General features: G+C 40.2%; 3 protein-coding genes across 3 annotated transcripts in view; 1 reads left to right on the top strand and 2 right to left on the bottom strand.

Annotated features, from left to right (window-relative positions):
- Positions 1 to 714: 714 nt before the first annotated feature.
- dctpp1 (dCTP pyrophosphatase 1) lies at positions 715 to 1,671 on the bottom strand. The gene has a single exon (XM_005809401.3). The coding sequence runs from the start codon at positions 1,550 to 1,552 to the stop codon at positions 1,022 to 1,024; it is 531 nt and encodes a 176-aa protein (XP_005809458.1). The 5' UTR covers positions 1,553 to 1,671; the 3' UTR covers positions 715 to 1,021.
- Positions 1,672 to 1,742: 71 nt separating this feature from the next.
- Positions 1,743 to 15,630, top strand: gatb (glutamyl-tRNA amidotransferase subunit B). The gene is made up of 13 exons (XM_005809402.3): positions 1,743 to 1,962; positions 3,052 to 3,205; positions 3,305 to 3,418; positions 7,789 to 7,987; positions 8,687 to 8,809; positions 8,905 to 9,018; positions 9,979 to 10,063; positions 10,540 to 10,584; positions 11,883 to 12,075; positions 12,158 to 12,291; positions 14,161 to 14,239; positions 14,346 to 14,480; positions 15,331 to 15,630. Exons 1-13 carry the CDS (start codon positions 1,823 to 1,825, stop codon positions 15,454 to 15,456), a joined length of 1,641 nt encoding a protein of 546 aa, XP_005809459.2. The 5' UTR covers positions 1,743 to 1,822; the 3' UTR covers positions 15,457 to 15,630.
- Positions 15,631 to 19,851: 4,221 nt separating this feature from the next.
- fam160a1 (family with sequence similarity 160 member A1) overlaps positions 19,852 to 24,054 on the bottom strand; it is a 34,097-nt gene continuing 29,894 nt past the window's right edge. Inside the window, exons 11-13 of the mRNA XM_005809403.3 lie at positions 23,034 to 23,212; positions 22,313 to 22,433; positions 19,852 to 20,551 (exon numbers count right to left, since the gene is read on the bottom strand). Coding sequence (XP_005809460.2) covers positions 20,355 to 20,551; positions 22,313 to 22,433; positions 23,034 to 23,212 — 497 coding nt within the window. The 3' untranslated portion in view covers positions 19,852 to 20,354. The remainder of the gene's footprint in view (positions 20,552 to 22,312; positions 22,434 to 23,033; positions 23,213 to 24,054) is intronic.

Genomic DNA, 24,054 nt, shown 5'->3' with positions numbered 1-24,054 from the left:
TCAAAACTAATATTAACTCTTCATATGCAGAACATTGAAGAACACACTGGCTTGTTGTTGAAGTATTTGTGTCATTTAAGATTGTCGTAAACGAATATTTTAGAGTTTTAAATTGTCTTTAAAACTGTCAATAATTGAAGAACTAGGTCAACTTTTTTTATACCTACTGTAACTTTGCATTTTGACAACTTAATGTCTGACGATTTACGGCTGTTTTAAATAAACCTTAATGAACAAACTGATATTTTCTCCAAGATATTAACTGCTTCACATTTTCTTCAGTTTAAAAATAGTTGTTTTCTAAAACTTAACTGTAGAATTGAACCATTGACAGCATGAAAAGTTGCAAATGAACAATTATTCTGTTTAAAAAGCTAAATAAATTAATTTAAAATGGATTTTAAATCCATAAAATCTGTTTCATTCAGCTACAAATGAAAGAACATGATTCAAAATTCTTTCAAAATAAAATTGACATTTGACTGTTAAACAGATTACAAAAAGATGGCAAAATGTTCCTGAACAATGTCTGAAACTTTTGCTGAATAGAACTGGACTTTCATTTTTTATAAATGTCATTTTACGCCACATTTAGCCTCCTGACTAGGGAGTAAAATAAAAATCCTAGTAACTCCACAGGTTCAAGGTTATGACAGAAACACAGAACACAGCTCAGATTTTTTAAATATTTTTTTACTATTTTAAAGTAAAAGAAAAAGAAAACTGATTTGGACAAAAATGTTTACAAAAATTACATAGTTAAAAACAAAACTGAACCAATCCCTCTCAATGTTTCCGTGTTATGGTGGACAGTTTTACTCAGACTGTCACCTTTGAAGTGAAATCTTAAAGTTCCTGAACTGAACTGGGACTTCAGGGACAAACATCTCCTTCCCTAAAACTCTGAGTCTGTAACAGGTTAACCGGAACCCGGAAGACCTGGGTTTTTATAGCAGACATGTGTCCAGTGAGTCTCTGGAAATAAAACGTTAAGTTTTATTTACCCTACTCCCCCCAGCTCTCAGTCCTTGTACTCTGTGTATTTCTTGGCCGAGCCGTGCACCTTGCTAGCGGGATATTTGAGTCGGTTCAGCGCCATCTTGCGCAGCACCGCTTGGGGAAGGTCCACGCGGCACTTCTCGGCCAGCTCCACCAGGTAGATGAGCACGTCGCTCAGCTCGTGCGCCAGCTGCTCCCGCTCGGACTCGGTCCAGTCCGGCAGACCCTCCGCCACCTCTCCCCGCCACTGGAAGAGCTCCGCCACCTCGCCCACCTCTCCCACCATGGCCAGGAGCAGATTGCGGGGCTGGTGGAACTTATTCCAGTCGCGCTCGTCCGTGAAGTCGGCCTGCATCCTGCGGATGTCCTCTATGCTGGGCTCCGGGCTGAAGGTGAACTTCTGCGGGCTGACCGCTGCTGCTGCTCCCTTGGAACGGGACTCAGCCTCCGAGCCTCCTCCGTGCCCCGCTGAGGGCTCCTCCCGGCACCCGTTTGAGAACACGACCATGTCGTCTTTCAGTCCTCGGGAGTCTTTCCCACTACTTGCCATCATGTTTTAAGGGCTTGTGTTTGTTTCTGTGCCTGAAAATAATCTGACAATGGCAGGAAACAACAACCCGTTCCTAATATTTCTAGCAGGTGAAGAAGTCCCGCCAGTCGGTATAGCGGAAATGACGCGTTCTGAACGGAAGCTAGGGCTCGTTTAAAGCGCCCCTTTAGCTGCTGGGGCTTGTAGTATTAACAGCAGCATCGCTCTGTTTAACGGTGAAGGTCACTTTTAAAGTACTACAACTCCCATGAGCATCAGAGCGACTGGGCCATCATGGCCGCCTCCAGTATAGCGGCCAGGGAGCTGCTTCATAACATCAAATTAATACCTTATTATCAAAAATCTTCCTGTTTGTTTAGCAGACGGATCAGCACGTCTAAGCTTCAATGCAGCAGTCAGCCTCCGGAGAAAAGGTGAACTCTTTTCTTTACTAATCTCTACTGTTTCGATGTCATGGTGAGTGTGAAAGTGGGAAAGATCCAGTGTAATGCAGCAAAAATACAAACCATTTAAACGTTTCCGGGGTTCAGCATAGTATTTATGAACAGTCAGTGTCTTCTCTGCGGTAAACAATTGTGAAGCTGGATGTACTTAGGTGTATGAAGTAAAATAACATTTTCACAGTCAAGCTAACATTTAGAAATTCTCCTGACTGAACCTTTGCCATCTCAAACAACTTTGAAAGAACTCCGGTGCATGCAGCATGCTGTAATACAAAATACTTGTGCAAAAAAAATTATGACCTGCCATAAATAAATAATGAAAAGTGTTGAAGTCTTACTACATTGAGTTCATAGTAGATCTGTCATGATAACCTATTTTGCTGGATGATAAATTGGCCCAGAAAGTTTTGCGATAAACTGAAATTGACCATTCTCATCTGACATGATAATGACATAATGATACAAGTTTGTCTCCTCAAATACTTATAAACTTTTATTTTGTAAAGAATGAAAATAAACATAAAAAATACATAAACCAAAATCAGTAAGTAAAAAGGAAACTAAAAACCATACAAAACCGGACCCTTCAATAAAATTTATTATTTAGTCTCTATAACCAAAAATTCCTTAAAAATAAAATGGAATTGATTAATTGATTAACTGACTAATTGCTAATTGCGACAGGTTTATTTCATGGCAAGCAAACCGCAGATAACGATTAGCCTGTTGAGCTGCTGGAAGAAAAATATATTAATCTCAAGACGTTTTATTGAAAACACCTGATGTTTTGGTATTAAAATAACCTTGTTGCCTCAAAAAGCATTGGAAGGCTTTACGCTGCTTCACACAACTAGTGCCAGCAAATGTGTCTCATACATGGAGAGCCTGTTTAAATAATGAAGTAACATTTATTGCAGATCAAGCAGCTCCTTGAAAAACAAACAGAAGGAGAATGTGGACCGGAGAAGACATGAAGACATGTTGTAATGTTCACTGTGTTCCTTCTGCCACGGACATCTCTGTCATCCACTTCTCTCTTGTGTGTGTTTGGTACCTCAGCGCTCCGCAGCAGCTGGTTGGAGTGGTCGGTTTGGAAATCCACGCGCAGATTAGCTCCAACACCAAACTGTTCTCCGGCTCCTCGGTTCAGTTTTTAGCTCCTCCAAACTCCTCAGTTTCGTTCTTTGACGCGTCTTTGCCTGGAACTCTTCCTGTGAGTCATATTATTTAGCATATTCATATCAAACTTAACCTGTTCATATTTTTCTTTTGCTTGTTCTAGAAGAATGCTAATGTTGCCATGTGTTCCCAGGTCCTCAACAGGCGATGCGTTGAAGCAGCAGTGATGACCGGACTGGCTCTCAACTGCACCATAAACAAGAAGTCAGTCTTTGACAGGAAACACTACTTTTATGCTGACCTTCCTGTGAGTGTGTGTTCTCCATGTTCTGCAAAATATATGTGATTCGTAGGTAGAAAGGTGTTACCACAGGAGGCAGAAAGTCATCATTTGTCTGGATTTGTTTGCATGAATACATATTTGGCTTCAACTGTTAAAGGAGACCTATTACACAAAATTCACATTATGCATATTTTTATACCTCCATTTGGGTCTCAGCTGCTTCTAAACACAACCCAAGCACTTAAAAAAAAACAAACAAACACCCAGCCGTTTGTTAGCAATAAAAACAATTTTTTTGGTGTCTGAAAAATGAGCCATTTCAAAGATACATGTGACAGGCACTGCACTGTTACCAAGCAACCCACGCAGAGCTCCAGCACCTTTGCTCTGCTGGTTTTATGCATTGTACAGTGGCTGCTGGTAAAGACAAATGTTTTGTTGTTGACCTGCCATCCAGAAACCTGGTTGTGTAGGAGGCTCTACTTCTGCTTATCAAAGATGTACGGTTATACAATTGCGCATCTGCTTACAGCCATTGTCATCTGCGAGTGTGAACTTTGAGTTAAGGGGCGTGGCCAGCAGGAGCTTATTTGGATTTAAAGTGACAGAGGCCCTAAAACAGCTCAAAATAAGTTGAACTGAGCAGACTAACATCTCTAAGAATCATTTTGTGCAAAAAATTTAATAAATATGTTTCGTATCGCACAGACCAATCCCTGTTCAAGAGAACATAGTTGATCGCCTTTAAATGAAAGAAAATGAGCTTTAAGTTTTAAACATGAACCATTTTTATTTAGCAGCTTGTTTCCTTTAGTCCTCATAGTCGCCTGTTTAGTCTGGAAAAAATGACACCCTGAGAACCTTTGAGCTTTTATTACATATTTGAAAATATGGAGATTGTATACTATTTTAAACATTGCAAGAAAATTGCTTATTGTAATTAAATTATTAAAACTGAAAAAATAATCTTCATAAAACCTGTAAAAAAAAGAAAAGATATGTTAAGGAATAAATTAGGACAGCCCAAAGGTGTCCTAACCACGAAAACATAAAATGTTACCAAGTATTTTTTGATCTATTTCTAGTGCAAATATCTTAGTACACATGAAATAAGACAAAACAAACTTACCAGTAACTTTTCAGAAGAAAATAGGAGCTTATTTTTAATTAATTAATTCCTTAGTACTGATGGAAAATTACTAGTTTTGAGCAAAATATTCCGTCATAGGAACAAGATATTTTTTCCATTATACTCTCCGGTCAGACGCCTCACCGTTCTCCTGCTGCTGGTCCTCATTTTCTCTGTCCAAAGCGAGCCGCTTGCACAGTGATCTTTCCCAACCTCCCCGGGCCTGGGGCTAATTTTCCTGGCATTATGTGTGACATTTTAAGGAAAAGATTAAATGTCATGGTTGCCCCCACAGAGACCTTTCCTAAAATTTATAGAAATTCTAAGACAGGAGGTGCTAAAGAGTTTAGCATTTTAAATCGGCAAAGTCTGTCCAAGCCTACTAAAAAGGATTATGGACGGCTCAGGGCAAAGATAATAAGGAGGACGATTGTTAATCAAAGATGTCTTCTGCTATTTTAATAAGACTGTCTGGAGTGTAATGGTGAAAAAAAACATCATATCAAAATTAGCTGCAACTTATTGTGTTTTCACTGTTTGTATTGCAAGATGTTTAATACAAAGAAAAAATTGTCCAGCTTCATTTCAAATGAATATAAATGAATGAACATTTAAATAAAGGAAAAATAAAACAGAGACTTAAATAATAATAATAAAATTATATTTAGTTATTTTCCATCTCATGTAAAACAGGTCTTTGAGTCATTTGAATCTGTTTGGATTGTATTAATATCCATTAAGAAATGTAATCCAGAGCTTCCATCCATGATCTGAACCCACTGATTTTTCAAAGTTGCAGGGGCAATACAGAAGTAAAACAAAAATAATTAGTCAAGTAAATTGACTGTATTTTTTATTATTATTTTTTTAACTAAAAACAAACAGACAAAACAATATTTAAACAACAATTTGACATCTTCCGTATTTATTTCTTCCATTTTTTGTCATTTTGTTTCTAACTTGTTAGCTTTGCATCGTGTTTTTCAGGGTTTAAAATTCAACAATATATAAGAAAAACTTTAAACTGAGGAGAGTTTTGTATAGTTGAATAGTAATTCAGAAATTAAGCCATGTGGCCTCACAAGTCTCACAACTCAACAAAAACAATTAGAAGGAAAAGAGCCGTCCTCCCTGTGATCCCACCTACTCAACTCCTTCAGAATAGCCAGTAGCAATTAGCAAACACCTGGTGGAACTCCACATCTGTTCCTACTTCTCAGTGCAACGCTGGTAAAAAGGGGAGCCATGTTGTGTATTAAAGAGACAGAGGCCCAATTTCAAGGCGTTAAATTATGAATTCAAATTTAGTAAATGGAGCATTTTTATGACAACTCAAGGTAACATAGTGACTTGATTATGCTATTAAAACGCCACTACATGCCTGGAAGACACATAATACTGCCCCTTATAATGATGCAGCTGATGAGACGTTCTGTGTCCTCCTGCAGTGCCCAGGTTGAAGGCTGCAGAACTGAGGGAGAAAGGGCCTTCGGTGGAAAGATATCTTCCACTCTGCATTGTTCATTATTGATAAATTCCACCAAAATGTAATGATTGTATTTGTGTAAAATGCCCCGGCTGCTCGTATCGGGACTACCTGAACGGAGAGGCCAGGCGAGCTGCGGCTTTCATTTAATGAGCACACACGTCTTCTAAATGATTCAAGTTCCCCTCAGATAGAAAGGGTGCAACTGAACCACCATGTCTGGATCACCGAGGCTTTGACATGTTCCCAAGGCCACAGATGAGGTTCCCAGTATGGCTGCAGTGGGCACAGAAGTGTGTGTGGCCATGTAATGGTCTTTAAGGCTGAGGTCGCGATCTGAGCAGATCCAGGAAACCTTAATGTGGCAACTATAATGTCACCAGCAGGAAATGGGGCTGGTTTGAAGAGCAACTGATTGGTTCTGCAGGACAACACACTACGGATCGCACCAGTCAACTTTTTTCACTTCCAATACCGATATCAGAGGTTTATAATCGGCTGACTTGATCCGATAAAGAAAACAGCACTGAATTGACTTAAAATGTTCATAGTTTTTAAGCACATACATAAATGTACTGAAATAGTCATTTATTTGATAACTGTGCATAAGTGCAGCTCACACCAATAACTTCACAAGTTTGAACATGTGAAAACAACGTTGATTTGTTCAGTCAGTGCAATTAGGATTAGAACAGTTAGTGTAAAATATATAATAAAGGAACTGAAGTCTGACAAAAACAACTATCTTGATCAAATATCTAAAAAATAAGCTGCAAAATTAATGTAAAAAAAACAACCTAGAATTAGACTGAGTAGATCGGCCCGTTATGTACCGGACACATTGTCACCGATACCCAATCTAGATATTTTGTTAAGTATCGGAACCGATACAGATATTAATATGGGACCGTACATGCTCCACCTACACAGTTTACCATGGTAACTGTTGGAGACAGTTAAATCAACAGAGAGCAGCATGGTGAATGCAGGTGCCAGAGCAGGAACTGCGTCATGTAGCTTCTGATCGGAGCCTGCAGGAAGTGGAGGCTGCTGCGCTCAGCTGCTGCAGGAAGAGGAAGTGATTGATGGCATCAGTCAGGAAGCTGCTGACTAACAACCTGCCTTCTATCTTCTCTCCCACCTTCTCCGTCTTTAGCATAAGTGTGATTAATGTTTAGTTCTTGTGATGCAGTTGCCATAGAAACATGGTAAATTAATTCTTAGGCCCACAGGAACAGAGAAACGCCTAAAATACGAAAGGGCAGTATTATTTAGAATCAACTTGTTTAGCTTTACATCATGTCATAATGTTATTCTCTCATCAAAAACAAACCTGGAATGCTGCTTTGATTCTTTCATGAATTTTTGATAAACCCTTTAATCACCCATGGCAACCATTCAGCTGTGGAAAACGCCTGGGTGGACCTAGCACCGTCTTTGAGAGGCAGCTACTCCTCTGAGCTGCAGTTTCCAAGCTTCACAGGTTCCTTCTCACAGAGAAACCTCACTCAACTCCTTCAGACTAGCCAGCATCAATTAGCAAACACTGTGCATCTGCTGAGCTCATTACTCGAGCCACTTCTCAGTGCAACGTTGGTTAAAAATCTTATTCAGGGATCTAAAGACAAGGCAATCGTGTGAGAAAAGCAATGTGAGGCTGGGACAGGAAAGCACGATGGCTCAGTCAAAGTTCACACCAATAGAGAAACTGTGGGTAGAAATGTTTGACATCTCTGATGTCACCCAGCACCAGGACTTAAGGCAGCTTTTCTCCTCCAGGCTGGGTACCAGATCACACAGCAGCGCCGCCCGGTGGCGGTGGACGGAGTGCTCACCTACAGCTTCCTGGGAGGGAGGAAGAGGAGCCAGGTGATGAGGAAGAATGTGCACATCAAACAGATTCAGCTGGAACAAGACAGCGGCAAGAGTCTGCACGATGACGTCAACAGTCAGACGCTCATCGACCTCAACAGAGCAGGTTGGAGCACAACAGCGCCCCCTAGAATCTAAACATAAGTTTAGATTACATAAACTTATGTCTGTTTATGTAATCTAATAAACTTATTAGGCATATTTACAAAATCTAGCAAACCCGTAACCACTTAGGTTGCTAAATATAAAAGCAAAAGCTGAAAAGAATGAAATATGTGAAACATTTAATCCCCTATGAACAGAAATGTTCATACGGAAGTCCCGTCTGTGGGAGCTCTGGATTGGAAGGACTGTTAAAACTTGGCTACATGAAGTGATTTAACTCACGACAGAACCTCAAAATCAGCCTTTACCTTCAGGTGAAACTCAACGAGCTTGTCGTGTGTTTATATTTCAAAACAGAATCGCATGAAATACACTTTACATCCCACCACGGACTCTGTTTGAACCGATTCTCTTCGCTCTGGGGCAGCGCCGCCATCTTAGTTTCTGCTGCTTAAGAGTGACCAGTGGCGCCCTCTGCTGGGTGGCGGCCAAACTACAACACTAGCAGAAGGCCTAAGGGGACGTTGTTAGTTAATCTATTGGAACTCATTTTAATCTAATGAACCATTAATCGACAATTAATTGTAGGTTGATTAATTGTTAACATCAGTATTATAAATCCATAAAGAGTTTCTCAGTGATCTCTGTCAGAGATCAATACTTGCTGGATGTGAAACCCAGCTGCCTGCTCCTCCCTCAGGTGTCGGTCTGATGGAGCTGGTGATGGAGCCCGACATGAGCTGTGGAGAGGAGGCCGCTGCAGCTGTCAGAGAGCTGCAGCTCATCCTGCAGGCACTGGGTACCTGTCAGGGCAACATGTCAGGTATGGAACCGCTGGCTCTGTTGTCTCCCCTCCACTGCTTGCATTTTAATCACCGGCGTTAACCACGCTGCCGTGCTTCTCTGCTGTTTGCGCAGAGGGCCAGCTGAGGGTTGACGCCAACGTGTCGGTGCACCGGCCAGGCGAGCCGCTGGGCACCAGGACGGAGGTGAAGAACATCAACAGCATAAGATACCTGGCTAGAGCTATAGGTGAGGACAGAGGAGGAGCTGGAAGTTGAACCCCCAACTGCTTGATCTCTGCTACATTGCAGCTTTCACAGCCTTAGTTTTCTGTGGTGAAAGCTAAGGCTAGTTAGCATAGCCACAGATGAATGCAGATAAACTGTAAGTTGTTTTGCTGCCGTTATCAAATTTAGCAGCGAGTACACAAGATTGGCTGACAGCACCAAGCCCCTCCTCCTGGCTCTGATTGGTTGTTTTTGGTCGGGAGAGGTGCATGTCTTCAGACAGCAGTAGCAGCTCAGGTTGAAGGTGGAGGAGATCAATTATCTGTCTCGTAGCATGCTGTCACAACATAGTGATAGTTTTAACAAATATGAAAAAAACATGTTTTTTTTTTAATAAAAGTGACGTACTGTAGCTTTAGAGAAAAACAAAGTTCCTTCATTTCACCTATTAGAAAAAGTATTCTTAATTAAAAATAAAAAGTTAAAAGCAAAAATACAAGGATGTTGTTTTTTTTATAGATTGAAGAACTGGAAGACATTTTAAATATCCATAATAAACAAACAATACAACATAAATGACAAATAAAATGAATGGGCTCTTTGCACCTCAGCTTCCGCGTTCGGGGAAAAGCGGCTCAATCGTTTCCGATCTATTGAAAAAGGCTCTTTCCACTGGGTGTTTGCAGGGCTTGTCCAAGGTAACAATTAATGATGAGGCTGCCTACCGTTCATACCCAGTTAGTGTGAGACCGTCTGACTTTATCCCAGCTGCTCGCTGAAATAACGATCATAGTTTGAGCGACCGTGGACGGAGTTCCGCTTCCAGCTGACAGAACCAAAAGCAGCTGGACAGGTTCAGCTGCTGAATCAAGTTTCCTGCGCGTCGGTTGATGCATTTGTAGCCGGACCGTTTCTAGTGACAGAAGTCAGGGCCGCCGGGGCGCGGCAGCAGGCGTTTGACGACTCTCGTTGTTCTGTCCAGACTTCGAGGTCCAGAGACAGACGGCGGTGGTGCGGAGAGGAGGAGCCGTGCTAAACGAGACCCGGGCGTACGACTCCAAGTCAGGGTAAGTGGATGAAGAAGCGGCGCCAGGATTCAGCCGTCAGCAGCAACGCAGAGCGACCGGGACGGCTGCCGGGTTCATTAGGCCTGGGCTCGGCTCGGGAGCAGCCCTGGTGGTAATGATGATGAATAGAGCCATTTGGACGGCGCTGTCGGCCCGCGTTATCTGTGAGCTATGCGCCGCTCCCAGAACGAGTCAGCTGCCTCACAGCTGAGCCCTCGCTCTTCTTCTGGGACTCTGGCGGCCTCCCAGAAGCCCTTGCATGCCAGAGGTTACATGGCGAAGCAGAAGGGTACACTTCACAGTTTGTGGCCCCTTTTGAAATTAAAATCAAATTTTAGAGAAACACTTTGTTTTGTAGCAAGCATTATCTTTGTTTCAAAAAAATGTTTAAACTCAGTGAAAATCTCGCTCTAAAATATTTTTATGAAGTATTTCCTAGAGTGTTGATTTCTTCCCTGTGTGTCTTTTCCCTCCAGGGAAACTGTTGCTATGCGGGACAAAGAAGGTCTTCAGGATTACAGGTGAGGTTGGATTTGTTGTCTCTGAAACAGATTCTGTCCACCTGGAGGCAGAGCTGCTGCTGCAGCAGCAACATGGATTCATCATCACTCTGCAAAAACACAAAATCTCACCAGGATTTTTGGTCTAGTTTCTAATGCAAATATCTTAGTACACTTGATGACATAAGACAAAACTCACTTACAAATAACTTTTCAGCTGGTTTTAGGTCAGTTATTCCCCAAATTGGTAGTGTTATGCAACATCGACATTTTTGTGCTTTACATCATGTTCTAATGTTATTCCCTCAACAAAAAGATACCTGGAGTGTTGCTTTGATTCTTTTCTGCATGTTTGAGAAATCCTTTAATCTCCATGGCAACCATTCAGCTGTGCAAAACACCTGGGTGGACCTAGCCCCGCCTTTGAAGACGAAGCTCCTCCCCTGAGCTGCAGCTTCCAAGCTTCTAAGCTTCCACCACTCAGAGCAGCCCTCCCCTGTGACTCCGCCTCTGAGCTCCTTCAGACTAGCCAGCCACAATTAGCAAACACTTGGTGGAGCTGGAGTCTGCTGAGCTCATTATTGGAGCTGCTTCTCACTGAAATCCTGGTAAAACGTTGCTAAAGGGCTAATAGAGGAGCCATGTTGTGACGACTTCCTGAAGGCGGAGTTTCAAGGCATTAAATTAGGAAGTAACATTTCTTTTAAGTCGTATTTGATATCGTTGTGAGTAAATAATTTAAAGTTTTCCTTCTATCTCTTTTAGCTAGTTGCAAAGCTAAAGCTAAAGGAAATGACATGATAGGAAACACCCTCAAAGCAAAGGTCACAGGATATGAGACACTAGGAATGCCACCTCATACATCAAGAACTTAGCATGGAGGAGGATAATTCTCCACAATATATAAAGCATTTTTATAACAACTGAAGTTAACATAGTTACTTAATTGTGCTATGAAATTATACTATGTGTCTGGAAAATACATAATTCTGCCCCATTAAGAAATTATTAACTTAAAACTATCTCCTATTTTTTGCTGAAAAGTTGCCTGTAAATTAGTTTTGTCTTATTTCAAGCGCACTAAGATATTTACTCTAGAAACTAGAGCAAAAATACTTGGTAAGATTTTGTGTTCTTGCAGTAAAACAGCTGTGAGGCTGGTCAGGTCTAATTCCTGGTGCATGCAGGTGAAATGTGACAACAACTCAGTTTGTATCGCAGCAGAAGTTCGAATCACAACTTATTTTACTGTAATAAAAGAAGCAGTCAGAAGTTGTCCTCCTTCCCTCTAACCCTGAGAGACCTTCCCCCTCCTGCAGGTTCATGCCGGAGCCCAACCTGCCCCCCCTGCTGGTGTTTGAGGATGAGGCGTCGCTGCCTGCGGGCGTGGAGGCGGGGGAGGCGGTGCTGCTGCGGACCCTGAGGGCAAGGCTTCCCGAGCTGCCCAGCGTCAGGAGAGACAGGCTGGTGCAGACGTACGGCCTGCTGCCAGAGCACAGCTTCACTCTGGTGGTGAGTTCACACCGGCAGTCTGTCACTCTGCCACTAAATGGCAACGCTCCTGCTCAGCGATGAATGTGGTGCTGCTGTGCAGAATGAGGATGGCTTGATGGAGTACTTTGAGGCGGTGATGAAGGGGACCAGCAGGGATCCCAGGAAGGTGATTGGCTGGGTGACCAATGAGCTGCTGGGGCTCCTGAAGCAGCAGGACCTGAGCGTGAGCCACAGGTCAGTTTATCACCAGAACACATAAAAACAGATGTTCACTAAAGTGGTGTAGAGTCCAATCAAATAAAGCAAGATGACATCCATAAGAAAAATAAAAACATTAAATGGCTTGCAAAAGTATTCATACCCCTTGAACTTTTCTATATTTTGTCACATTACACACATAAGCAAAAGTATATTTAATGGGAGTTTAATGTTAAAGAGCAACACAAAGTGGAATATAGTTGTGAAGCCGAATGAAAATTATACACGATTCTGTAACAATACCTAAGACCTGTCTGGTTTTATACCTTGGTCTTTTAGAAAATGCTGTATTTAAAAATGACTGTTATTTGTTTAAAATTCTGCTGGTGGCGACCAAAAAGGTCATCACCAGGGGCCTCGTGCATAAAAGAGAGCGCAGTTTTCACACTAAAACTTGGCATACGGAAAAATTTAGAAAAGTGCGGCACTCAAAAAAAAATCGGATGCATGAAGCCGGAGGGGCGTGAATACTTTTGCATATGTGGAAAAGTTTAAGGGGTGTGAATACTTTTGCAAGCCGCTGGCATTGTACTGACTGAATAAGTTAAAGTTGTTTTTACATGTTTGACCAAGCTGGTGAAGCTACTGGTGTAGTTAAGTGTGCTGTACTGGTGGAGATCATTGCTAACGCAAATAAATTAGTAATTCAGTACGTTTATGTCTGTGTGTAGAAAAAAAAAAAAGAAAGAAATGTTTTTAGTCAACTCAGCTCTGCTTCTCTGCAATTGATCAATATCGGCCCATGCTAAACCTCAGATATCGGTATCGGGAGTGAAGAAAGTGGATCGGTGCATCGCCAGCAGTACGGTCAGAGACCTGGGTCCAGCTGCTGTGAGCGGTTCTTTAACGATGCTCCGCCTCCTCCCTGCAGCTGATAGAAACACTTCATTTCAGGCCTTTTCGTGTCTCAAAATATCATGATTGAAAGTGAAGGCGCAGATAAATCCCAGAGCAGAGCCAAATGACTTTCTCCGGGGGAATAAATGGGATCATTTTGTGTTTTCTAATTATTTGTGTCTGGCTCTGAGAAAGTCACCCTGACTGTCTGACAGGGAGAAAAGCTTCTTCCTGAGGACGAGTTCCTGGCTGGAATGAGCTGATTCTCCTCGTGTTGCGTCTGAACTTCAAACTAAAAGCCTTTGTGGTTGGTTTAGGTGGAAAATAGTTGCCATGGTTTCAGACTTTTATAATTACGCTTCCAAAATCACAGTCAGCTTTTGATGCCACTGGCTGTTTGAAATGACACCAGCTAATAAACTCTTCTAACATCAACATGTAAGAAACATAGAAACATGTAGCATTAATAGAGAGGAGGACTGATACGGTGATCGTTTCTTTGGATAAAAAAGGTGATAAATAAAAGGTTTATTGACAGAATTTGAAGCCAAACCTGCCACTACCAGTCTCCTGGGTAAGATAAGATTTACAGATAACATTTTTTTTTTATCTTAAATGCAAAATGTTTATTTTTTTTTAATAGTTTTGGTTTCATTACTGCTCTCAAAGTGTTGTTCTTTCAGCAAATGGGCTTTTTTTGAGTCTCTCTTCTAGATTTAACAATTAATAGTTGAAGTTTTCCAGTGATCTCTGTCCATTTTTGCTGGGATAATAACTTGTAATCCAAAGCTCTTTATTCCAACTTTCAACTTAATAAAGGTAAAAAAGAAAAAAAAATAGATATAAGTCAGAGCGGATCGTTTCAGGAAAATCCCAGATCTTCATCACCATTTTTTCTCCTCCCTTCAGTCCAGCGATCACCGTCTCTCTCTTTCTCTCTCTATTTCTGTCATGAATCCTCATCCATCTCTTCCAGTGTAATTAACTCAGACTCTGCGTTGCTTCCAGCCCAGTCCTTCCTGCCGCCCTGGCTGAGCTGCTGGAGCTGCAGGAAGCAGGATGCATCTCCTCCTCTGCTGCCAAACAGGTCAGTGTGCTGCACCCCTCCTCCCCTCTGCCTCCTGCAGGTTTCTTCCTGTGTGTGTTCTCATTCTCACCTGCCGGCGCCCCCTGCTGCTCCCGTTCCTCTCCAGGTGTTCCAGGAGATGTGGAGGTCACCAGGCAAGGCAGCTCTGCAGATCATCCAGGAGCTCGACTTGGGGCTAGTTAGCGACGCCGCCGACCTTCACCGAATCTGCCAGAAGGTTGTAGACTCACATCCAGACAAGGTCAGCGTGCACTCGCATCTCTAAATCTCATATCATAAAGAGTCAGTAGATATGAGAATTCTATTTTCAGTATTTGTTTTTAACGTTCATTTTGATGGTTCTCTGGCCTTCAGTGGGAAACCCAGAACTCAGTTTTTCAAAAATGGCTTGAAAATAAATTGATCGGATATATCGCGATGGACAAGTGATCAATAGCAGTGGATAATACGTTTGATAGTTTAATATTTTCACTGACGTCCGATACAGAACCGCAAAGCATTCTGGGGGATGTAAGCAGAGGGAAGGCTTCTCCACTCAGCTCCTTCAGACTAGCCAGCAGCAATTAGCAAACACCTGCTGAGCTGATTATAGGAGCTACTTCTCAGTGCAACGCTGGTAAAAATGTTAAAGGGTTAATAGAGGAGCCATGTTGTGGTGACTTCCTGAAGGCGGAGTTTCAGAAAGAGCAGGAGCTTCTTAAAGAGACAGAGGCCCAATTTCAAGGCACTAAATGACCAATTCTATTTTATTTTAAGACATATTTGATACATACACAGTATTTTTAAAACAACTGAAGGTAACATAGTTGCTTCATTGTGCTATAAAATGATTCTATGTGCTTGGAAAACACATAATACCGTCCCTTTAATACCCCAGGGAGTCGTCTGCCTGCTCGCTCTAAGTGCTTTGAGGTGCTGCCTGTCTGACAACAGGTGTACCTAATAAAGTGTCAGCTTGCTCTCTGTCTCTGTGAACAGTTTCTACACAAAACTGAAGGTTGACTTTTTGACTGAGTGAACTGTTTGATTGTTTCGTCGCGCTCATAAGTTGCTGAGCCGTGTGACATCAGAGGTCGCTTTTGTGTTCGCAGGTTCGAGCCGTCAGGAGCGGAAACCAGAAAGTTCTGAATAAGCTGATGGGTCTGGTTCAGAAAGAGACCAAAGGCAGAGCCGACCCGGTTCTGGTCAGGGAAATCCTCCAAGAAAAGACTTCATGACATCGTCGTTTTCGTCACTGACTCTGAGCCAATCAGATGCTCTGAATTCAGCCTGCAGTTAGACAATAAAACCCACTTCCTGCTGGGTAAAATGCTAAAGCTTCATTGTACAGTAACACTATTGTTTTTATAAACAGGATGTGAATGTTAATAAATCAACATTTCTATATGTTATTTTTCTATCTGTGGTGTTTTTGATTTAAGTAGAAACTAGTTTTTGTTCTCACAAAGTTCAGTCGGATCAGAACCTTTTATCTCAACTTCTAGTTTAGTGAGGCTTAAGAAGGTTCACTCCATGCTGCAGCAGCCTGAGCACTGAGCGCCCTCTTGTGGGTGGAGCACGTTATGATTGTCAAACACTTGCACAAATCTTGTTAAATATTCATTTTCTCTTGACATGAAGCTCTCAGTGGTTCTGCGCAGCTCCTCTGGTTGATTTATATTTAATGTAAACAGAGTCCATCAGCCGCTGAGGGCAGCTGGAGTCTGTCGGCTGCTTCTGAGACGAGACCACCGAAATAAAAGGTGTGTGTTTCCTTCGCTGCAGATTTCACAGGATTTAGTTTTTAATAAATACACGTTGTGAAAAGTATTTGCCCCCTCGACCAGACTTCTTCTGTTTTTGCTTTTCTGTCACAATTAAATGCTTTCAGTTCATCAAGCAAATTTTAACATCAGATGCATCCAGCAGTTTGAATCAGGATGTTATACAGTCGTCTTTGCCAGGTTGCACAATAATTCTCCAGTGTACACAAACAAATTCAGTCATCTTCATTCTTTGAAATGTAATTTGTATTACATGTTTACTATGATCATCTAGCTTACAATCTTCTTTATTTTAAAAGCTCCCCTGGTTTTAAAATGACATATGCATAAAACATGTACTGAAGTTGTGAAAGTACAAATGTTCTCAACCCTTGAAGTATTTATTTATTCAGTACATGGTACACAGTCATATTCAATAAATCCTTTGTTAGATTAAAAGTACCTTCACAGGATAAAAACGTGGACTTTTTATGAAGTCCATGTTTCTGTTTTTAGAAGTATTTTTTTCTTTATTGGTCTGATGTGATATAATTTATATATTGTGTTTTAATTAACCTCGAGCAGAAAATATAATTAACAGCGATAAACGCTTACAAACATCTCTCTGAAAATGTCTGCAAGAAATACAATTTAATGATTAAGGGATGTCAAATCCAAAACCTGCAATAGAAAAATGCTAACCGGATGGTTTTATACACCATCTAAAACACACAGTTTAAATTAAGACCAAGAATGAAGCTAATCACATGATATATTGATGAGGTTTGAATAAATTAACCTTCTTCTCCACAGGGTTCTTCCCTAACCAATATTTTCCCAAAATAATCAACTTTTGGTTTATTTTCAAGCGTTTTGGAGCAGTTCGGGATCACAAGATGTTACTGTTAACGATTAAAACCTAGAAAAATGTCAACAATAAGCATTTATCTTAAAACCCCCTGGCGGTCAGCACAACGCTCAGGAGGAGTGTGGCAGATAACACGGTCGGACAGCAGGGAAGCCATGAGGGTGTTCAGTCAGTCTGTCAGTTCACAAAACCACAAAAAAAATTAAGGAAAAGAAAAAAAAAAAGTAAAACAATTCTTGTAAAAACACTTGCGACCCTGACGGACTCACAGGCTGAAAAACTTGCGGTGTCCAATGAGCCCCGTCTCTTAGGACTGCAGGAGAGTTAAAAACAAAGGACTGATATTTTTTCAAGACAAACATGGAAACTTGTTCTGATGAATTTTACTGTGTCTGTATACGGTCTGGTCTTCAGATTCATTTTGTTACTCAAAACAATTTTTAGTCTGAAGACGCCATGTTTCCACGGCAGGCTTCCGTCTTCAACCAGCAGGTTGTGGTCGTATATCTTTTCAACTTTCTTCACATGGCTTTGTTCACTGCTTTGAAAAAAATATTTTACGCTTAAACAGCTTAAAGTGTCAAACTGAAGCCTTCCTTTTGACACAAGAAGTAGAGAAACTCCTTTTAGAATATCTAGAACAAACTTAGAAACTACTGTCTACTAAACAACCCAGAACAAGAATCAAACAACTAAATGTTGGTTCTCCATGTTGTACGAATCCAGAACTCAACACAGAACAACTGGAACCAAGGTTTAGTTTTGTACTTACTAATAGAATCAAACATGGAGAACCAACATCTAATTTTATCAGAACAAGAATCCAGGGAAACCCCTACTAGTTTATATGGAGTGTTTATTCTTATTAAACATGGGGAACCAATATGTAGTTTTATTCTTTTGCCCTTTTGTCTTTCTTTTGGTTTTATTGTTTTATTTGTATTTCTTTCTAATTCATGAAAAGCACTTTGAACTGCGTTGTTGCTGAAAATGTGCAACATAAATAAGATTACCAACAGGCAAGGTCTATAAAAGACTTTTATTTCATTTTCATGCCCATAGAATCATTATTGTGCCGTAAGATTACACTGGACAGATATGAGCATCAACCCTCCATAAAGTGATTTTATGCTTTTATCAGCTTTAAAACGCCTTTTCACAAGCAAGAGGAAGAAAGCGACGAAAAAGAAAAACACTCAACGAACATCTTAAATACCCCTACCCGTAATCACAGTGATCTAACAGCTAATATCCCCAATACAATTCATTTGCATAGTGTTTTTTTTTTCTCTCAGAACATTTTCCTTATGATTTCTACATCATAAACAGGTAAAGGTGATAGGCACATTACATACAGCAGTGGTGAACCTGGCTCTGCTCTTCTGTACACATATACATAAAGACGGCATCTTTTGGCACCCCTTGTAAAGCTGAAAGAGCGCAGAAGTCTTAAATAAATGATGATGATTAAACGTTGAGGAGACGTGGTGACCGAAGATCCCTCCATCAGTTCCACATTATTGCACATCTGCCTTGTGTATGAAAATAAGTAGGTCTAAAGTTCCAGCATGCTTATTACAGCTCTGATGCTATAATATATCTGTAATGGGATCTGCTGGGACTGATACAACATGTACAGTGATTAATCCTGGCTAAAGTATGCAAACGCTCTGTCTGCACAGAAGAAGATTTTCTCATGTTGAATGCTTACAATACAAAAACAAAATCGTACCAAGTAATTTTAGTCTACTTTCTAGTGCAAATGTCTTAGTGCACTTTAAATAAGACACAACTAACTCATATGGAACTATTGAGCAACACTTAGGAGATTATTTAAAGTTAAGAATTGGCAGACAATTTCACCTATAACAAGACATTTTTCCCATAAGTGAAATAATTTGACCACTTGGTCAGCTAACCAGGATCAGGACAAAGGCTGGTATGTTTTCTTGTTTTTCACGTTGTGAATAGTGGCTGAGCAAGATGGATCTCTGCACTGCAAAAAAAATAAAACTTAGCAAGTATTTTTGGTCTAGTTTCTTTAGCAAACTTGAAATAAGACAAAACTAACTTTTCAGCAAGATTCATAAGAATTAGAAATTCTGTAATAATGATGAAAAAGTATTAGTTTCCCCATGTTATAAGAGAAATAATCTGCTTCTTTTCCATCAATATTTAGGACTTATTGACAAGCTTATATTAGTTTTGTCATATTTCAAATGTACTACAATATTGCAGAAATTAGACCAAAATACTTGGTAAGATTTTGTGTTTTTGCAGTGTGGGCCACATGTTTCACACCAGGCAGACAAGAGATAAAGACTCATTATAAATATCCACACAAGCTAATCAACTCAACACATAAGAGATAAAACTTTTTTAGATATGTTTAGCTATGCATATTTTACAGTAACTGTTGGGGATTTTGGTAAATACAACCCATCTTGAAAAAATATATCCTTCCTGAATAAATATATTTAATGTAAAGGTTGGAAGTTTTTATTATTATTATTTGATTCTGCTGCTGCAACCACAAATGCATTTATTTCAAGATATTTTTTTTAGATATATTATTTTACAAGAGGTGTCAGTAATCATGTAGGGAACAATGGAAAATGTGCAGAGCCAATAGCGGGTCAGAAAAGGAAGGTGGTGCCAGAGGCGCCACAGTGATTTAGCACCGAAACATCTGAACCTGAAGACTGTTAAAGCACTTAGTGAAATCTGTAGGCAGTTAGGACTCAACTTGTAACAGCTGTAGCTGGAAGTGTTTCTTTAAAGGTCTCAGTATCTACAAAAAGCTAAATAATAAGTCGACGTTGAATATTACCCCGCAAAAAACACAAAATATTACCAAGTACTTTTGGTCTAGCTTTTAGTGCAAATATCTTATTACATTTGAAATAAGAGGAACCAAACTTACAAGTAACTTTTCAGCAAGACATAGGGGTTTATTTTATGTCAATAATTTCTTAATATTAATGAAAAAGTGCTAGTTCAATTTGGAAATGATTTCACTTATAACATGAAAAGCATGTATTGCTATAATTGAAATAATCTGCCAGTAAATATATATACTGATTCAATCAAGCTCCTTGTTTCTTGATGAAAAGATACTTGTAAATTAGTTTTGTCTTACTTCAGGTGCACTGAGATATTTGTACCAGAAATTACTTGGTGAGATTTTGTGTTTTTGCAGTGCATCCTGATGCTTAAAGACAACGTCTGAGACAGAAAAGAAAGCACAGAGAGCAGCGTGTCGCCGCTGCGGCTGGTTGCAGGAAACATTCAGACGGTTCAGAAAACGTTTGGGAAAATATAAAAGTCTTTGGTGGGAGGGAGGAGCTGCAGTTTGTCTCCAGGCTTCGCAGGAGGCAGGAGGATGGAAGTCAATCAAAGTTGATTTGTTTGAAAAAATAAATATCTTCAAAATCTTTCTGTAAAAAAAGGGGGGGGAACCCTTTGATTAATTAAACAGTACCTGAAAAGGCACTGATGTGGCTCCCTATTCCTCCATGGGAACGTGGGACAGGATGGAGTGCTCCTGAGCGATGGCTGCCAGTTCTTTGAGGAACTCGGAGAAGAGGACCGTAGCGAAGACCTCCGTCTGATCCAGAGAGATGGCTTTGGGTTTGGGAGGCGGGGAGTTCCTCAGGATCCTTCCTCCTTCGTGCTGGCTGGACCTGCCACTGCTGGTTTTATCTGAGAGAACCCAAAACAAACAGGTGAACGTTTCAACGGAGCGAAAATGAGGGGATTTCTCCATTTTTAAATGATTCAAAAATCCTAAAAACAGACAGCTCCAAGTAAACAGAATAAGATATGCGCTTTACAATTTCCATTGTTCATTTTTCTACAAACACCCTGCTGATATTTCTAAGAGTGTTTTCGGCTGTGAAGCTACAGAAGATCCAGTTCAAACGCCAGGCTGAAGCTCAGAAAAACAAGGCCTGGAGGAGGAGGAGGAGGAGGAGGAGAAACCTGCAGATACACGGCCTGAAGAAAATAATCATCGGATCTGTTCAGACCTGTAAATGAGGCATCACTTCTTACTGCTGCTGCTTTGGCACAGATTTTTTATATCATCACAATTATTCATGTTTCTGTTATTGCAGAAACATGAATGTCTGATTTGTAACTGTTAGCTGCATTAGGCCGTGATCAGTGATGAACATGAGTGACTTTAGAAGGAACTGAAGAACTTTTATACCCGAATGTGAGCACTGTAAAAACATACAGTACAGACCAAAAGTTTGGACACACCTTTTAATTCAATGAGTTTCCTTTATTTTCATGACTATTGACATTGTAGATTCACACTGAAGGCATCAAAACTATGAATAACACATGTGGAAATATGCACTAAACAAAAAAGTGTAAAACAACTGAAAATGCCCCTTATATTCTAGTTTCTTCACAGTAACAACCTTTAGCTGTGATTATTGCTTTGCTCACACTCTGCATTTTCTTGATGAGCTTCAAGAGGTCGTCACCTGAAATGGTTTTCACTTCATAGGTCAACCTGTCCTGTCAGGTTAGTAAGTGGGATTTATTGACTTATAAATAGTCATGAAAATAAAGAAAACCCATTGAATTAGAAGGTGTGTCCAAACTTTTGGTCTGTACTGTATATTAATAAAAAGAAATATTATCAAGTATTTCTGATCTATTTTTCTGGTCCAAATATCTTAGTGTGCTTGAAAAAAGACTAAACTAATGTGCAAGTAACAATTCAGCAAGAAATAGCAGCTTATTCAGTCAATAATTCCTTAATATGGATGAAATTTCTTCCATTGGCAGATAATTTTATTTATAATTTATAATTATTTCACTAGTAGAACTAGTTCTTTTTCATCAATATTAAGGAATTATTCATTTAAAATGAGCTCATATATCTTACTACAGGGCTGCCCAAAGTGGGTCCTGGAGGGCCGGCATCCTGCATGTTTTATTCTCTCCCTTGTTGGTACCAACAACCTTTTCAGCAGGTCAATGTTCTTCTTAGGCCTCTAATGAGCCATCATTTGATCCAGGTGTGTTAAACCAGGGAGAGAACTAGAACATGCAGGACGCCGGCCCTCCAGGACCCACTTTGGGCACCCTGTCTTACTAGTTACTAGTAAGCTAGTTTTATCTTATTTCTGGTGCACTAAGATATTTGCACAAGAATCTAGACCAAAAAAAATTTTTGGTCTAGAATTTGTGTTTTTTTCCATGTGATTTCCATCAGAAGGGCACCCTGGGTGGAGAGCCACAATGCCTCAGTACCAGGATATATTCATTCTGTCTCGGAGAAGTGAAATAATACTTAAACTGCACTTCTTCTTCAGCTTGTTACAATTTATTGCTCATATTTGTGCTGTTTTGATGTGAAAAAGTGAAAAATGTACATTAAAAAAATGAGCTGGAGTAGATGACTCAGTTTTGAGGCAGAAATCAGTCCAAGCTGAGGTGTGAGTTTACCTGCGGTGATGAAGGAGGCCTCCCTGGCCAGCAGCCAGTGCTGGGCCACAGTGATCAGCTCTGAGAAGTCCTTCCTGCAGGCGGCCAGCTCTTCTATCTGGTTCTTCACAGTAGCCAATACCTGAGGAAAAATCATTGTACTAAGAATCTACTTCACTTCCACATGATCCAAGGGCAGCCCCACCGCAAAAACACAAAACCTTCTAGTTGGTCTGGTTTCTAGTGCAAATATCTTAGTGAAATAAGACAAAACTATTTTTCAAGTAACTTTTCAGCAAAATAATGGAGCTTGTTTAAAGTTGATAATTATATTGATAATAAAAGTACTGCTTCTACTGGCAGATAATTTCACTTTTGTACTTTTGCGTCAATTTAAAGGAATTATTAAGTTAAAACAAGCTCCGTTACACAAAGGCATATTAGTGCCAAAGGACTATGAAAATTCCAAGTTTTCTTCTAGAAAATGTCTCTGAGATTAATCAAAAAGTTTGTGTTTTTTCTTAAAAATGTTCGACTTTTGCAGAACCAAAATTTCCTTGTTTTTTTCTAGAACTATTCCGAGATGTTTGGAGGAAATTTAGTCCTTTTTATATATATTTACAATGGCCCTAACATGCCGTCATTGTTTTAAGTCAATAATTCCTTAATATTATCAAAAAGTACTAGCTGCAAGTGAAATAAGCTTTTTGTATGCGTGTGTGGGTGTGTGCGCGCGTGTTACCTGGTAGAGCGAGCGGACGGTGGGCTGGAACACCAGGTTGGTGTTGAGCAGGAAGGAGCGGAGCAGCGGCTGGGGGTAAGCAGCCAGCTGGGCCAGGATCTCCGTCAGCAGCAGGTTGACATGAAGGCTGTTGGACAGCATGTTCTCCAGGCGGGACAGCAGCACGCTGATGAAGGGACCTGCAGGAGGAGCATTAGCTGCGTTTCCATCGACCACGGTTCAGTTTGACAGTTTGAAAATACATTTGCTTAATGGAACACGGCAATTTCGGGGAAAAAAAATCTTGTTTTTCCATAACAAGTTTGAGTTTTTGGGGGTTTTTTGGCCATATCAAAATTTGTGTATTTCTCAGAATAATGGAACCACTTTTTTTTGTTCTTTCTTCTTCTGTTTTTTGCATCATGAGTTACATAATGCACAACTGGATGTTGTCCCTGGTGCAATCCACGAAGCAGAAGGCAACAGGAAGCAATAGGATAATGACGGCGCTGCATGTTTAGTGAACAAACTTATTTACGTGTGATTTTAATTGTATGCCTTATTTAACAGAAAATATTCAAACGTTGTTTTCAAAGGAAGAAAGACTTTATAATATAAATTATTAGAGCTACTATTAAGTGATAGTCTTACCTATAAGAATATTGTAAATACATCATTTACATTATTAAAGAATCTGAAAGTAGAATGAAGGTATACTGATACATTACTTATAAATAGGAAGAAATCATAATTGTGATGTTGCTGGAGAAGCAGTGAAATTTTAATATGTTTGTACTTCTACCCACTCATTTGAATGTTTAGCATTTATTGTATTACTGTCATGTCATTTGCGATTTATAACATTCAATAAAATTCGAAAAAACGAAAAAGTACAAAAACACAGCAATTGCTAAACTGTGTTTTTTTTAGGCAATAGTGAAATGTTTAGAAAGGCAGCTTCTTACTGTTTCCATGTTTTACTTTTTCAAAGCTGCACACTGCAGAAACACAAAATCTTACCAAGGAATTTTGATAGTACAAC

The sequence above is a fragment of the Xiphophorus maculatus genome, chromosome 5 (genome assembly GCF_002775205.1).
Source record: "Xiphophorus maculatus strain JP 163 A chromosome 5, X_maculatus-5.0-male, whole genome shotgun sequence".
NCBI lineage: Eukaryota > Metazoa > Chordata > Actinopteri > Cyprinodontiformes > Poeciliidae > Xiphophorus > Xiphophorus maculatus.
Note: the sequence above shows the minus strand (reverse complement) of the source record. Positions and strands in the feature narration are given on the sequence as shown.

Excerpts from the sequence above, each read along its gene's own strand:
- dctpp1 (XM_005809401.3), bottom strand. The coding sequence starts at position 1,552 with ATGATGGCAAGTAGTGGGAAAGACTCCCGAGGACTGAAAGACGACATG.
- gatb (XM_005809402.3), top strand. The coding sequence starts at position 1,823 with ATGGCCGCCTCCAGTATAGCGGCCAGGGAGCTGCTTCATAACATCAAA. Across the intron at positions 9,019-9,978 it reads ATACCTGGCTAGAGCTATAG|ACTTCGAGGTCCAGAGACAG; the intron begins GTGAGGACAGAG and ends TGTTCTGTCCAG. Across the intron at positions 14,481-15,330 it reads TAGACTCACATCCAGACAAG|GTTCGAGCCGTCAGGAGCGG; the intron begins GTCAGCGTGCAC and ends TTGTGTTCGCAG.